Genomic DNA, 11,720 nt, shown 5'->3' with positions numbered 1-11,720 from the left:
ATGCGGTTGTTGCTGCAGTTGCTGCTGCCAGAAGCACGAACTGCTGCAGCAGCAGCAGCAGCAGCAGCAAACAGCTAATCCAGACCCCAGGCTGCAGCGCAGAGCGCAGGGAACTTCTCGCCTTGGCGGAGCTCATAGTGCATGACTACGGAGAGGAAATCCCGATGCATGTGAGCTGCTGCGCCTGTTGCTGCTGCTGCTGTTGCTGCTGTTGCTGCTGTTGCGCAAGTGTCGCTGCTTTTGACTATTCTGTTTCACGAGTATGCCTTTGCTGCAGCGACTGACACATGTCTTGGCGGCGGCTGTGGGGGGGCTGGCGAGCTCCGAGGAGAGCAGCAGCAGCAGCAGCAGCGACGCAGCAGCAGCAGCAGCAGCTGGAACGGCAGATCTGTCGGCGGGCTTTGCTTCTTGCTTCGCCTACAGATGCATTGGCCTTCTTTGGTCCCTCACAGACTTCTTAGGAAAGTCTCGTCGAAAGAAAAATGCTGCTGCTGTTGCTGCTGCAGCAGAAGACAAAGCCGAAGCCAGCGCAGCGCCGGCTGCTGCAGCAAACGAAGCAGCAGCAGGCCCACGAGCAGCAGCACAAGCAGCAGAGGATGCGGCAGACACGGCTTTCTGCGGCCTGCAGCTCGCATCCCACCTGCGCGCTTTCGAGCCTCTGTGGCTCACGCAAGAGCAGCAGCAGCAGCAGCAGCAGCAGCAGCAGGCAGTGGAGGAGCTGCTAACTTCCCAAACATTCTTGCACTTGAGTCAACTCGCCACAGACAAAAGGCCAGAGCTGCGGCACTGCTCTTTGCGCAGTCTAATTGCTGCGCTGCGCTCCTGCCCCTTGTCGCTGCAGCAAGCGCACGCACTGAGGTGCCAGCTGGTGCTGGTGCTGCTGCTGCTGCTGCTGCCCACAGTGCTGCTGCGACTGCTCAATTTGCCGCTGCTGCTGACGGTGCTGCTGCTGTTGCGGAGGGAAACAGCTCTCGGCAAAAGTGAAGTGTCTATGGGGCCGCAGACTAGAGCAGCTAGAGCGTCTTCGCAGCAGCAGAAGCAGCAAAGATGCTGCTGTTGCACCCTGGCTCAAATTGTGGCATGATTCCGCGGCTGCTGCTGCTGTTGCTGCTGCTGCAGGTGCGTTTCCCGCATCCTGACCACGACCTTGTTGGATGTTTGCGGCGCGTATATTAAGCTGGCGTTGCGGCGAGGGGAGAGCAGCAGTGGCAGCAGCAACAACAGCAGCAGAAGTACCAGCAGCAGCAGCAACAGCAGCGACACGGAGGCGAAGCAGTGGGCAGAGACTCTTGTCATTGCTGTGGATGGGGTGCGTGTGCTTTTGCTGCACTATGCTGGCGCACTGCAGCAGCAGCAGCAGCAGCAGGAGCAGGAGCAGCAGCAGGAGCTGCAGCAGCAACAAGCGCAGCAGCTCAATGAGCAGCGCGAAATCGTAGACGTCATAGTTGAGTCTGCTGCTGCGCTGCTGGTCTCGATCCAAGCAGCAACACAGACAGCAAATTCGCCTCCCCCCGAGCTGCTGCTGGCAGCAAATCGAGCTCTGGAAGACACTCTGACCCTCAGCGTATCATTTGTGCCTGTAAGGGATTGCTGCTGCTGCTGCTGTTGCTGCTGCTGTTACTGCTGCTGTTGCTGCTGTTGCTTCTGCTGCTGTTGCTGCTGCTTTGCTGCTGCTGCTTCTGTTGCTGCTGCTGCTGTTGGTGCTGGTGCTTTTGTTGCTGCTGCTATTGCTGCTGCTGCTGTGCTGCTACTGCCTGTCGTGCTCTGTCATGCTGTTTCTGTTTATCATCTCCCATTTTGCTGCTGTTACTGCTTCGTACGGTCTGCCGGGCCGCTGTTGCCGCTGCTGCTGAAACTGTGTTCTGCGTGCTGCTGCTGCTGTCCATTGTCTTTAATGGTTGTCTTGGCGCTCACATATCGGGCTGCTGCATGCAGCAAATGAGCAGCAGCAGTTGCCGCTGCATGCAGCGACAACTGCTGCTGCTCATTTGCTGCTGCTGTAGCTGCCGCTTCATATGCAGCCGGTAGAGCCAGCCCGGCTTTCTGTCATTCTGCCGCTGGGTAGCCAGTCTTCTGCCGCTGCTGCTGCTGCTGCTGCTGCTGCTGTCTTAGGTCCCACTGGAGACTTTGCAACAACTATACCATCGCTCTTCGTTTGGTGCTGTCGAGGACCTCGCGGACAGCAGCAGCAGCAGCAGCAGCAACAGGAGCAGCAGCAGCAGGAGCAGCAGCAACGAGAGTGAAACGGAAGGAACAACGACATTGTGGATGATGGGTTGGTCAGTGTACTGGCAGCTTGCGAGGAACCTGCTGCCGCCATTAAGTGCACTGCAGCAAGCAAGCACCCCCGAGCAGCAGCAGCAGAAGCAGCTGCTGCTGCTGCTGCAGCGGAGCTCGCTGGGGGCGCAAGAGGCAGAGGCCGTCATGTCTTCTCTTCTGGAGCTGCTGGAGTTCGCTTCTGCACGACGAGCAGCAGCGACAGCAGCAGCAGCAGCAGCAGCAGCCCCTGCAGCAGCTGCTGCAGCAGCAGGAGCAGCAGCAGCAGTGACGACTGGGTCAGTGGAGCACGCGGTGTCTGTACAGCTCGCGCTGGGGGTGCTGACTTCGCCTTCTCTTTTTTCTCGTCATGCAACTCCCCTTGCCTTGCCGCCTGCTGCGGAGACCACTGGTCAGCCCTGCTGCTGCTGCTGCTGCTGCTGCTGCTGCTGCTGTTGCTGCTGCTGTTGGTGCTGCTGTTGCTGCGGTGGTTTGGCTGCCTCATTCCCTGCTGCTGCTGCAGCTGCGCCGGTGATCCGATTCTCTAGATCCGGAACGCTAAACCCTAAACCCTGCACTGATTCAAGGCTAAGGGAGGGTTTGGTGGTTGACTTCGCTTCGCAGGGGCCAGTACTTCTCCAGAGACCCCACCACAGGAGCAGCCACAACAGCAGGCGCAGCAGCAGCAGCAGCAGCAACTGCCGCTGCTGCAAGAGGAGCAGCAGCAGGAGTGGCATGCAGCTGCACACCCCGCTTCAGAGGGGCCTTGGTACTCTTGGGCGGTCGTTCGTAGCAGCGTCATGGAGTTTGCTGCTGCAGCAGACTGCAGGCTGCTTGTGGGGTCTCAGCAGCAGCAACAGCAGCAGCACCAGCTCCTGCTACACTTGCCGCCTGTGCAGGGAGTGCAAGGCGCAGCAGGGACAGCTAGACGAAACAGCTGCAGCAGCAAACGTAACGGTGACAGCCTCAAGCTGGGCTTTTCGTGCTTGCGACTGCAGCAGCATGCTGCAGCAGCAGCTGCCGCTGCATCTGCTGCTGCTGCTGCTTGCAGCAGCAGCAGCCCCCGAGGATCAGCAGGTTCTCCGCAGCACGTGAAGTCAACGAACCCCTTTGAGCCCGACAGCACCGCATGCAGCAGCACGAGCAGCACACCTGCAGCTGCAACAGCAGCAGCAGCAGCCGCAACAGCAGCAGCAGCTGCTGCTGCTGCTGCACCAACAGCAGCCATGCTGGACGAGATGAGACAGCGGATTGACTTGCGCCGCTTCTTACCCCTGCAGCAAACACCTTCAGCAGCTTCTTCCCCGCTGGAAACAGCAGCAGCAGCAAGCGCAGCATTAACGGACGTTGCAGCTGCTGGAGAATCAGAAGAGGGCTCAGCAGCAGCAGCAGCTGCTGCAGCGGCTGCTGCTAGTGCTGCTGATGCCGCTGCGTGCTTGAAAGATGAACTGCCCTTTTGCTGCTCCTTCCGCCTCACAAGCCTCCAGCTAATGACCTGCGGGCGTTTACTGCAGCTGCTGCCGACTGCGCATGCAGCCCCGAATGAAGATGTCCTGCCCTGCCTTCTGGAGGAGGTTAGCTGCTGCTGCTGCTGGTGCTGCTGCTGCGGCTGCTGTTTTCCTGTTGCCTTAGCACTCGGTATGTCCGTAGTCTTGCTTTGTTCAAGCTCCTGCGGCTCGTTTGTCGGTTGCCTTACAGCTGCTGCTGCTGCTGCTGCTGCTGCGCCGCGCTGTGTGTTTCAGATTTGCCGGGTGCTGCTGAACTTGCGGCGGCTTTTCGGGGACTCGCTGAGTCTTGCGCTGGGCAGCTCGGCGCTGCTGCTGCTGCTGCAGTTCTTCCGTATAGCCATCGTCAAGGCAATGCATGCAGACCAGCAGCAGCAGCAGCAGCAGCAGCAACGGGGCTCCAGCGGCAGCAGCAGAAGCAACAGAACGGCCCTAGATGCTGTCCTAAGCTGCGTGCCTCTGGTGCTGCAGCACTTCGTTGCTGCTGCTGCTACCCGCCAAGACCCGCGGCTGAAGTCAGTTGGCTTTTGGGCTCTGGCAGCACAAGCTGCATGCACTCTTTGTGAAGATGCTGCAGCAGCAGCAGCAGCAGCAGCAGCTAATCTACTTGTCTCGCCTGAAACTCTGGCGCTGCTGTGGCGCGCAGTCAGCTCTGCGCTGCTGCAGCTAGCTACGGATGACCACGGTTCGCTGCAGCAGCAGCAGAAGCAGCAGCAGCAGCTGCAGCAGCAGCAGCTGCAGCAGCAGCTGCTACAGCTCCATAAACGCCAGCAGCAGCTACAGCAACTTCTGCACAAACATCAGCAACTAAATGCTGTTCAAAGTAAGGAGACACTTAAACCTTTGTGGCGCATGCAGTCTCCGCGAGTTGCTGTTTTTGGGGCTTGGGATCGTGGGTTTAGGGTTTGGGGGCTAGGGTTTAGGGTTTAGGTTTCAGGGGTTCAGGGTTTAGGGTTCAGGATTTGGGGTGCTTTTGCGCTGCAGCGCATCTGCCGCAACCATTTAGCACCCCTTCCTTTCTTCCTAGTGCTGCTGCAAGCGAGCTGTACCTGCAGCAGCAGCAGCAGCAGCAGCTCTTCCCGCAGCAGCCGCCTCCTCCCCCGTACGCTTGCAGCCCCAGCAATCAGCAAACGCTGCAGCAGCTGCTGCAAGAGCTGCAGCAGGTGCAGCAGCAAGTGCAGCACGTGCAGCAGGAGCTGCAGCAGCAGCATCAGCAGCAACTCTGTGACAGTCCGGAGGTTGTCTTGCTGCGGCGATGGGTGCTGCGGATTGCTGCCACGGTGCTGCAGCAGCAGCAGCAGCACCCGTGGTCTACCACCACTCTGGCCGATCTCGTAAGATATCCTTCCTCCCTAGACAGCACCAGCAGCAGCAGCAAGAGCAACATCGGCAGCTACTGTTGCTGCTTACCTCGCCGGGGTTTCAGCATATCACGGCGCTGAGCTGGGCTGCTGCTGCTGCTGCTGCTGCTGCTGCTGCTGCTGGTTCAGGCTTCGGTGCTGCAGCTAGCCTGCACTGACATGCGGGCTCCGTCAACTTTTGCCCAAGAGGCATTTTCTTTGTAAGCGCTTACCCCACTTGAGGTGTACGTACACCGTGATCTGCTGGAGTGCAACAGCAGTGGACCGATGAGCTGCTGCTGCAGTGGCCGCTGCTGCAGCAGTGCTGCTGGCTGCGGCTGAGACGTGCTGCAGCAGCTGCTGCCGCCTTCTGTTGTGCTGCTGCCAGGTTCTTCCGGGTGTGCGAAGCGCGCAGCCCGGAGGAGGCGCATGCAGAGGGAAGTGACGCAGCGGCAGCAGCAACTGCAGCAGTTGCTGCAGCAAGACAAGAGTTCCTGCTGCCCCTGCTGCTGCAGGAGTGTGACAGAGTCGTCAGAGCGTACGCAGAGGCAGCTCGTGATGGCCCAGAGGTTCGTTTGCAGCAACAGCAACAGCAGCAGCAGCAGCACCCGCAGCAACAGCAGCAGCAACACCTGCACCTCCGAGGCCGGTAGCGGGAACACCAACAGCAGAAGCTGCACCAGCAGCAGCAACAGCACGTGCAGCAGCAGCAGCAGCAGCTTAGCGCGTGCTTTTCACTTTATTTGGTTTTGTCTCGCTGCTTATTTGCTGCTGCTGCTCGCAGGGAGGGGCTGTGGACCCGCGTCTCCTGGCTTTCGTGTTTTCAAGTGTACGGACACTCCAGTGTGCTGCTCCTGCAAATCCGCAGAGCTCTCGTCCAAGCGTTTCATTGCTGATGCAGCTTGCAGGTGTGTTGCCGCTGCTGCTGCCTCTGCTGCTGCTGCTGCTGTGCGAGCTGTTGTGCGGCGAGCTGCTTTGCCGCCACGGCGGTGGCCGCGGTCGTGGCGCAGCAACAGCAACAACGAATGCTGCTGCTTCTTTTGAGGCTTGCTGCTGCTGCTGCTGTTGCTGCCATTCGGCTCTGCTGCAGCTTCCCTTTGATATGCAGCTTCCCTAGTTTGGTTTAGATTGTTTCTTATACTTAGATGCCTCTGAATAGCGGCGCTGCTGCTACTGTGCTGCTGCGCTGCTGTGCTGCAGGCAGCAAGGCGCACCTGCTGCTGTTAATGCCAAAGCTTGTCTCGCTGGTCACGTGCGATGACGCGTAGGCCCCTGCCGCTGCTGCTGCTGCTGCTGAGACAGACTGCCGTTGCTGCTGCGACGTCCTGCTGCTGCTGCGATGTGCTGCCGCTGCTGCAATGCATTAAGTGCTGTCTTTGGAGCCCTCTGCTGCTGGTGCTGCGCTTTTGCTGCTGCGTCTGCTGCGCTGCAGCTGCTTACGGCGGGAGGTGCAGCTGTGCCTGCAGACAACTGTAGAAGCTCTCGGGCTGTCTCAGCAGCAGCAACAAGAGCAGCAGCAGGAGCAGCAGCAGAAGCGGGACACTGCTTGTAGTTTGGGCTCCTAAGGCCTTTTTCCCCGCAGCAAGAGCTGCTGCTGCTGCGACGACAGCGCCTCCTGCAGCAGCAGCAACAGCAGCAGAACCTCGCAGCGCCGCTGCTGTTCGTGCTGCTGCAGCAGCAACGCGCTGCAGCTGATGCGCCTCTGGCCCCATTTTGCTTCTGTCTCTGCGGCTTGTGCGGCCAAGAGAGCAGCGGAGCTGTCTGGAGGCATATGTTGATTTCTGCAGAGACCAACTGCTTCCTAATTTGTATTTAACTAGCAGCACGCAGCAGCACTTCTAGTTTGCTGCTGCTGCAGCTGCTGCTGCAGCTGCAGCAGCTGCAACTAAGCGCACGCAACAGCACTTCTAGTTCGCTGCTGCTGCAGCTGCAACAGCAGCTGCAACTAAACGCACGCAGCGGCACTTCTAATCTGCTGCTGCTGCAGCTGGTGCAGCAAGCAGGATGTAGTTGTTCAGCTGCATGCCGGTCCCGTGGCCTTCAAGCAGCAGCCCATGCAGCAGCAAACGAAAGACAGAGCTAGGCTGAGAAACGAACAAATGAGTTCCTGCCTCTACAGCAGCAACCTGGAGCTGCTGCAGCTGCAGTTTGCTGCTGCTGCAGTTGCCGCTGCTGTAGCTGCTACTGCCGCAGTTGCTGGCGCCGCAGCTGAAGCCGTTGCAGCCGCAGCCGCTGCAGCGGCTCCTGCTGCAGCCGCTGCAGCTGCCGTTGGAGCAGCTGGTGGGCGGCTGCTGCTGCGTGTCAGCTGCGGCCGCCGCCGCTGCTGCTGCTGCTGCTGCTGCTGCGGGGAGCTAGCTCTCGAGAAGCGCGAGGCACTGGCGAAGGCCTTCGACAGATAAATACTTTTCAACAGTTTTGTGAGCCACAGAAGCTCTCGTGGCGAGGGCTTTGGGGGCATCAGTTTCTCTGGGGACAACTCGGACAATCTTTTGGCCAGCAGCAGCATCTTCGATGGTCCATCCCCTGGCTTTGACGAGCTTTTCGACCTTCTCGTCGGCCGCTGCTGCTGCGCCTGCTGCTGCTGCTGCTGCTGCTGCGTTCAGGTTCAGCAGCTGGCAAAAGTCCGACAGAGATATTGTCGAAAACGTCTGCTGCAGCACTTCGCACACATAACGCCGCAGCGCCTCCACCACTCCCGGCGTGTGCAGCACGTCGGCCATTTCGGGTTCCCGCAGCATCGCCCACGCCTGCAGCAAACTCCGCACCAACCGAGAAACTATTCAGCTCCAGCGGCCTCCACGCATGCAGCAGCAGCAGCAGCAGATTTAAATCCGAAAAACACACCCGTGCAGCTTAAAAATCCGAAAAACGCGGGCTCGTTGCTGCTGCTGCAGCAGCAGCTGCAGCAGCAGCGGCGCACACGCTGCGCAGCAAGTGTACGCGCAGCCGCACTGAAGCCGCGGTGCTTCGTGGAAGCAGCAAAAGCAAGAAGCGCGCAGCAGCATTTTAGCTAATATGCAGGCCTTAACAAGCAGCATATGGTGCAGCAGCAGCAGCAGCTGCTGCTGCTGCTGCTGCGCCGGGCTCACCGCTTTGAAGTCGCAGCTCTCGAGGAGCTCCTGGAGAGTGAGGACGTCCTGGACCTTCTTTTCGTCTTCGGGGTTCGAAAAGTGCGAAGGCGCGATGCATGCGTAGTAGCCAAACTGGTTCTCAGGAAGAGCCACTATAGTCTGCACGAGGATCTTGCGTACAACTTCTGCATTGGCGCACTGGGGGTAGAGCAGGTACAGCCGGAGCACCGCAGAACACAAGTCGGGAGAGGCCCCGCCCGCGGCGATTCCCTTTTCCAAATGGCTCACCAACAAGTCCAAAGTGCTCGGCAAATATATCATTTGGTGAATATTCAACAAGTCCTCCACGGGGAACTGCTCCACGCTGACTGCGGGCTCCGTCATTGTGCGTCGTCGGCGCAACACCTCGCGGAACCTGCCCCGAATTCCCAGCTACCACGCGATCTCCGCGCGCAAAATGTTCAAAATTGTGCAAATAATATATATTTCCACTTATATTTCCCCTCACTTTCCCAGTTCCCCCGCGGAAACCGCCCCAAATGCTGCGCAAGTGCCTCCACCCCGCTCCCCACACCGGCGCCCCGTTCGGCCAGTCTACAGACAGAGAATTGCAGGATTTCAACTTTCAATTTTCCCGCAAAACAAAGCCGCAGGCTCTTCTTCTAATTACTCAGCAACAAATGCTCCACGTGCGCAGCAGCCGCTGCATGCAGACAAACCACACTCAGCAGCTTCCCTGCAGCAGCCAGCCCAGCCCCGTAAGCAAGCTAGCCTCCAGCCCACCAGTTTTTACTCCTTTTTTTTTACGTTTTTGGAAAAAGTCAAACACATTTCAATTTATAATCAAACGCTTTCCATAAATGATGAAGGCGGTGCCTTGCGCGCAGCTTGCGCTGGCTCGCTGCTGCGTTTGGGCTGATCTTGTCTTTTTTCTGGCTCTTCCTGCGTGTAACTGCTGCTAAATCTTTGCAAGTTTAAAACCGTTTAATAAAATAATTAAATTAAATTCATCCTATGTTGAAAGCGGCATCAGCAGGGCTGCTATGGGTGCGCAGCTGGCGACCCAGGCTGCGTGTTATTGAAAGCTGCGGTCAGAGCTGCTGCTTCTCTTCGTCTCAGCAGTCTGTGGGGACTCTTTTGGCAGAAAAAAAGGGAAATAAATTAAAAATAAACTCAGAAAAGGAGTTATTTGAGGAGGCAGTGGGGGCAGAATGTCCAGCACACGATGCAGGCGCGAACGACAGCCAGCGGGGGGAAGAAGAGGCAGCAGCAGCAGCTGCTGCTGCAGCAGCAGCCCCCTCCGCGCCCGCTGCAGCCCCTGCAGCAGAATCTGCAGCAGCTGAGGATGACTGGATCTACGAGGCCAAGCCTGGGGGCCGCCTGCACTTCGAGGCGCACAAGCGGCTGATGATGCTCGCGTCCTCACCTGCAGCAGCAGCAGCAGCAGGAAACCCACCCTCAGCAGCAGCAGCAGCAGCAGGAAGCCCACCGTCAGCAGCAGCAGCAGCTGCTGCTGCTGCTGGCCCGGGGGAGCCACTGAACATCTGGGGAGTGCCCCTAGTTCGCTACCTTCCTGCTGCTGAGCGTCAGCAGCAGCAGCAGTGCGAGCTGGGACTGCTGGTGAGGCGCCAGTGCATGCAAGCTGCTGCAGAGTTTGGGTCTGCTGCAGAGCGTTTTGGGGTGTACAGACACCTCAGGGAGCCCGCTGCGGAACCGCAGGACGCTGCACTTGCTGCCAGCTTCAAAAGTGCAGAAATGAAATCTTATTTGCTGTTTTTGGCTCCCCATCTTCCTTCACTGGAGCTGCAGTGGGTCATTTCGGGCTTCCTTTCTGTGCATTTGCGCCACATGGACCAGCAGCAGATGCAGCACCTGCTGCAGCTGCTGCAGCTGCAGGAGCGGCCTCCAGCAGCAGCAACAGCAGCAGCAGCAGCAGGCTCTCAGGCAAGCGCAAAGTGCTCTTGTGGGCAAACGCGCTGCTGCTGGGGCCGCCATCGGGTGAAGGGCAACAGCAGCAGCTGCAGCAAGATCAACAGCCACACCAGCAGCAACAGCAGCAGCAGCAGCAGCGGGACCGGCAGCCACGGCAGTGGCACTGACAGTGACAGCCCTTGCAGCGACAACAGCAGCAGCAGCAGCAGCAGCGGGAGCTGCTGCTGCGACGGCTTGACAGCAGCCACCCTAGCGGACCTGCTGCGCTGCCGCGGCCCTCGCTGTGTGCCTCCTTGCTTGCGGGGAAATAGTGCTCTTCGTCCTTTATTTAGTTTTATAAATTCTAATCATCCTTTGCTTCCTTTTTTGCCGCCTCCTGGGGCTCTGCCTCCCGACTGAAACGGCCGAACTCGCGCGGTGTATGTACACTGCAGCGCTTTGCGCTGAGGTGTACATACACCTCAAGCAGTGCACCGCCGAGGCAGGGCCGGACAATTCAACTCCATTTATTCCATTTTTTAGTGCAGAGATGCTTTTTAAGAAGATTTTAAAGAACCTTTTAAGATCCAGTTTTGTCTTTCTGCAACTTTCTAGCGTTGACTCCCACAGCCTTGAGCTTGGGTAGGCAAATATGGATGAGCCAGTTAGCTTGCATGCAGTTGAGGAACACAAAGATGAACAACAACATATCTATAGATACATTTGACAAACTAAATATTCATAATAGAATATAAACAATAAAAAAAGGTCTAAAATTACAGCCCTCTGCAGCGCCGCCAACTCCCCAGTCTACTGGCTGCAGCAGCTAAGGAGCGGTCGTGTGCCTGCTGCTGCTCTTTTGCTGCCTGCTGTAGCGAACTCATACTAATGCTGCCTGCTGGAGCAAGCTACTACTAGTGCTGCCTGCTGCAGCAGACTAATACGGGTGCTGCCTGCTGCAGCAAGCTAATACTGATGCTGCCTGCTGCAGCAAACTAATACCAATGCTGCCTGCTGAAGCAAACTAGTGCGAGACTACTTCCTCATTTTAATCCAGCCTTTGAGAATACTGCCACCACTTCGTCCGGACCTTTACCATTTTTGTGTCTGCAGCAACTTAAGTAGTCCTCTTAGTGAGCACTTTGGTTTTTGGAAGTAAAATAAAAGAAATACTATTTAAGTCTGGAGCCAACTAGTTGGCTCTGCCGCTTTGGCAGCGCACCGCGTCGAATTGGAGTAACAAAATCAATGCATGGTTTTTGGTTTTGTGTCTAAACTCTCCGATTAATTTAAAAAAATATGCTTGTGTGATCCCTCTGCAGATTAAGAGAAGACTGCTGCTGCGAGCTGCAGCGAAAAGAACGTGTAGTGCGTCGAGGTGTACGTACACCGCGAACAAGGGCGGCGCGAAAGCCGTAATTCCACAAAACTGACACTCACTCTTAAACATCAGCAACATGGAATAGAACAAGGCACGCAGCAGCTCTAAGCGCTGCTGCTGGACTTTTCCTGTTTCTTAGGCATCGCTACTGGCCTCCACATCCATGAAATTAAGATAGCAAGAACCCAAATTCAACGGCGCTGTCATTCAGCTTCCGTCTGCTGCTGCTGCTGCTGCTGCACACACTATCTGTGCT

At 57.6% G+C, this 11,720-nt stretch overlaps 3 protein-coding genes across 3 annotated transcripts; 2 read left to right on the top strand and 1 right to left on the bottom strand.

Moving 5' to 3' along the window:
- Positions 1 to 262: 262 nt before the first annotated feature.
- ETH_00002040 (uncharacterized protein) lies at positions 263 to 6,666 on the top strand (the record flags this gene model as incomplete). The annotated part of the gene is made up of 11 exons (XM_013372751.1): positions 263 to 858; positions 1,120 to 1,579; positions 2,113 to 2,668; positions 2,881 to 3,830; positions 3,999 to 4,584; positions 4,746 to 5,095; positions 5,252 to 5,322; positions 5,490 to 5,670; positions 5,886 to 6,009; positions 6,302 to 6,365; positions 6,534 to 6,666. The coding sequence occupies 11 exons, from the start codon at positions 263 to 265 to the stop codon at positions 6,664 to 6,666; spliced, it is 4,071 nt and encodes a 1,356-aa protein (XP_013228205.1).
- A 786-nt stretch (positions 6,667 to 7,452) lies between these two features.
- ETH_00002035 (eukaryotic translation initiation factor 3 subunit 11, putative) lies at positions 7,453 to 8,556 on the bottom strand (the record flags this gene model as incomplete). The annotated part of the gene is made up of 2 exons (XM_013372750.1): positions 7,453 to 7,848; positions 8,191 to 8,556. 2 exons carry the CDS (start codon positions 8,554 to 8,556, stop codon positions 7,453 to 7,455), a joined length of 762 nt encoding a protein of 253 aa, XP_013228204.1.
- Positions 8,557 to 9,186: 630 nt separating this feature from the next.
- ETH_00002030 (uncharacterized protein) lies at positions 9,187 to 10,503 on the top strand (the record flags this gene model as incomplete). The annotated part of the gene is made up of 1 exon (XM_013372749.1): positions 9,187 to 10,503. The coding sequence occupies one exon, from the start codon at positions 9,187 to 9,189 to the stop codon at positions 10,501 to 10,503; it is 1,317 nt and encodes a 438-aa protein (XP_013228203.1).
- Positions 10,504 to 11,720: the final 1,217 nt, after the last annotated feature.

The sequence above is a fragment of the Eimeria tenella genome, genomic scaffold, assembly GCF_000499545.2.
Source record: "Eimeria tenella Houghton genomic scaffold, Eth_scaff106, whole genome shotgun sequence".
NCBI classification, from domain to species: domain Eukaryota; phylum Apicomplexa; class Conoidasida; order Eucoccidiorida; family Eimeriidae; genus Eimeria; species Eimeria tenella.
Note: the sequence above shows the minus strand (reverse complement) of the source record. Positions and strands in the feature narration are given on the sequence as shown.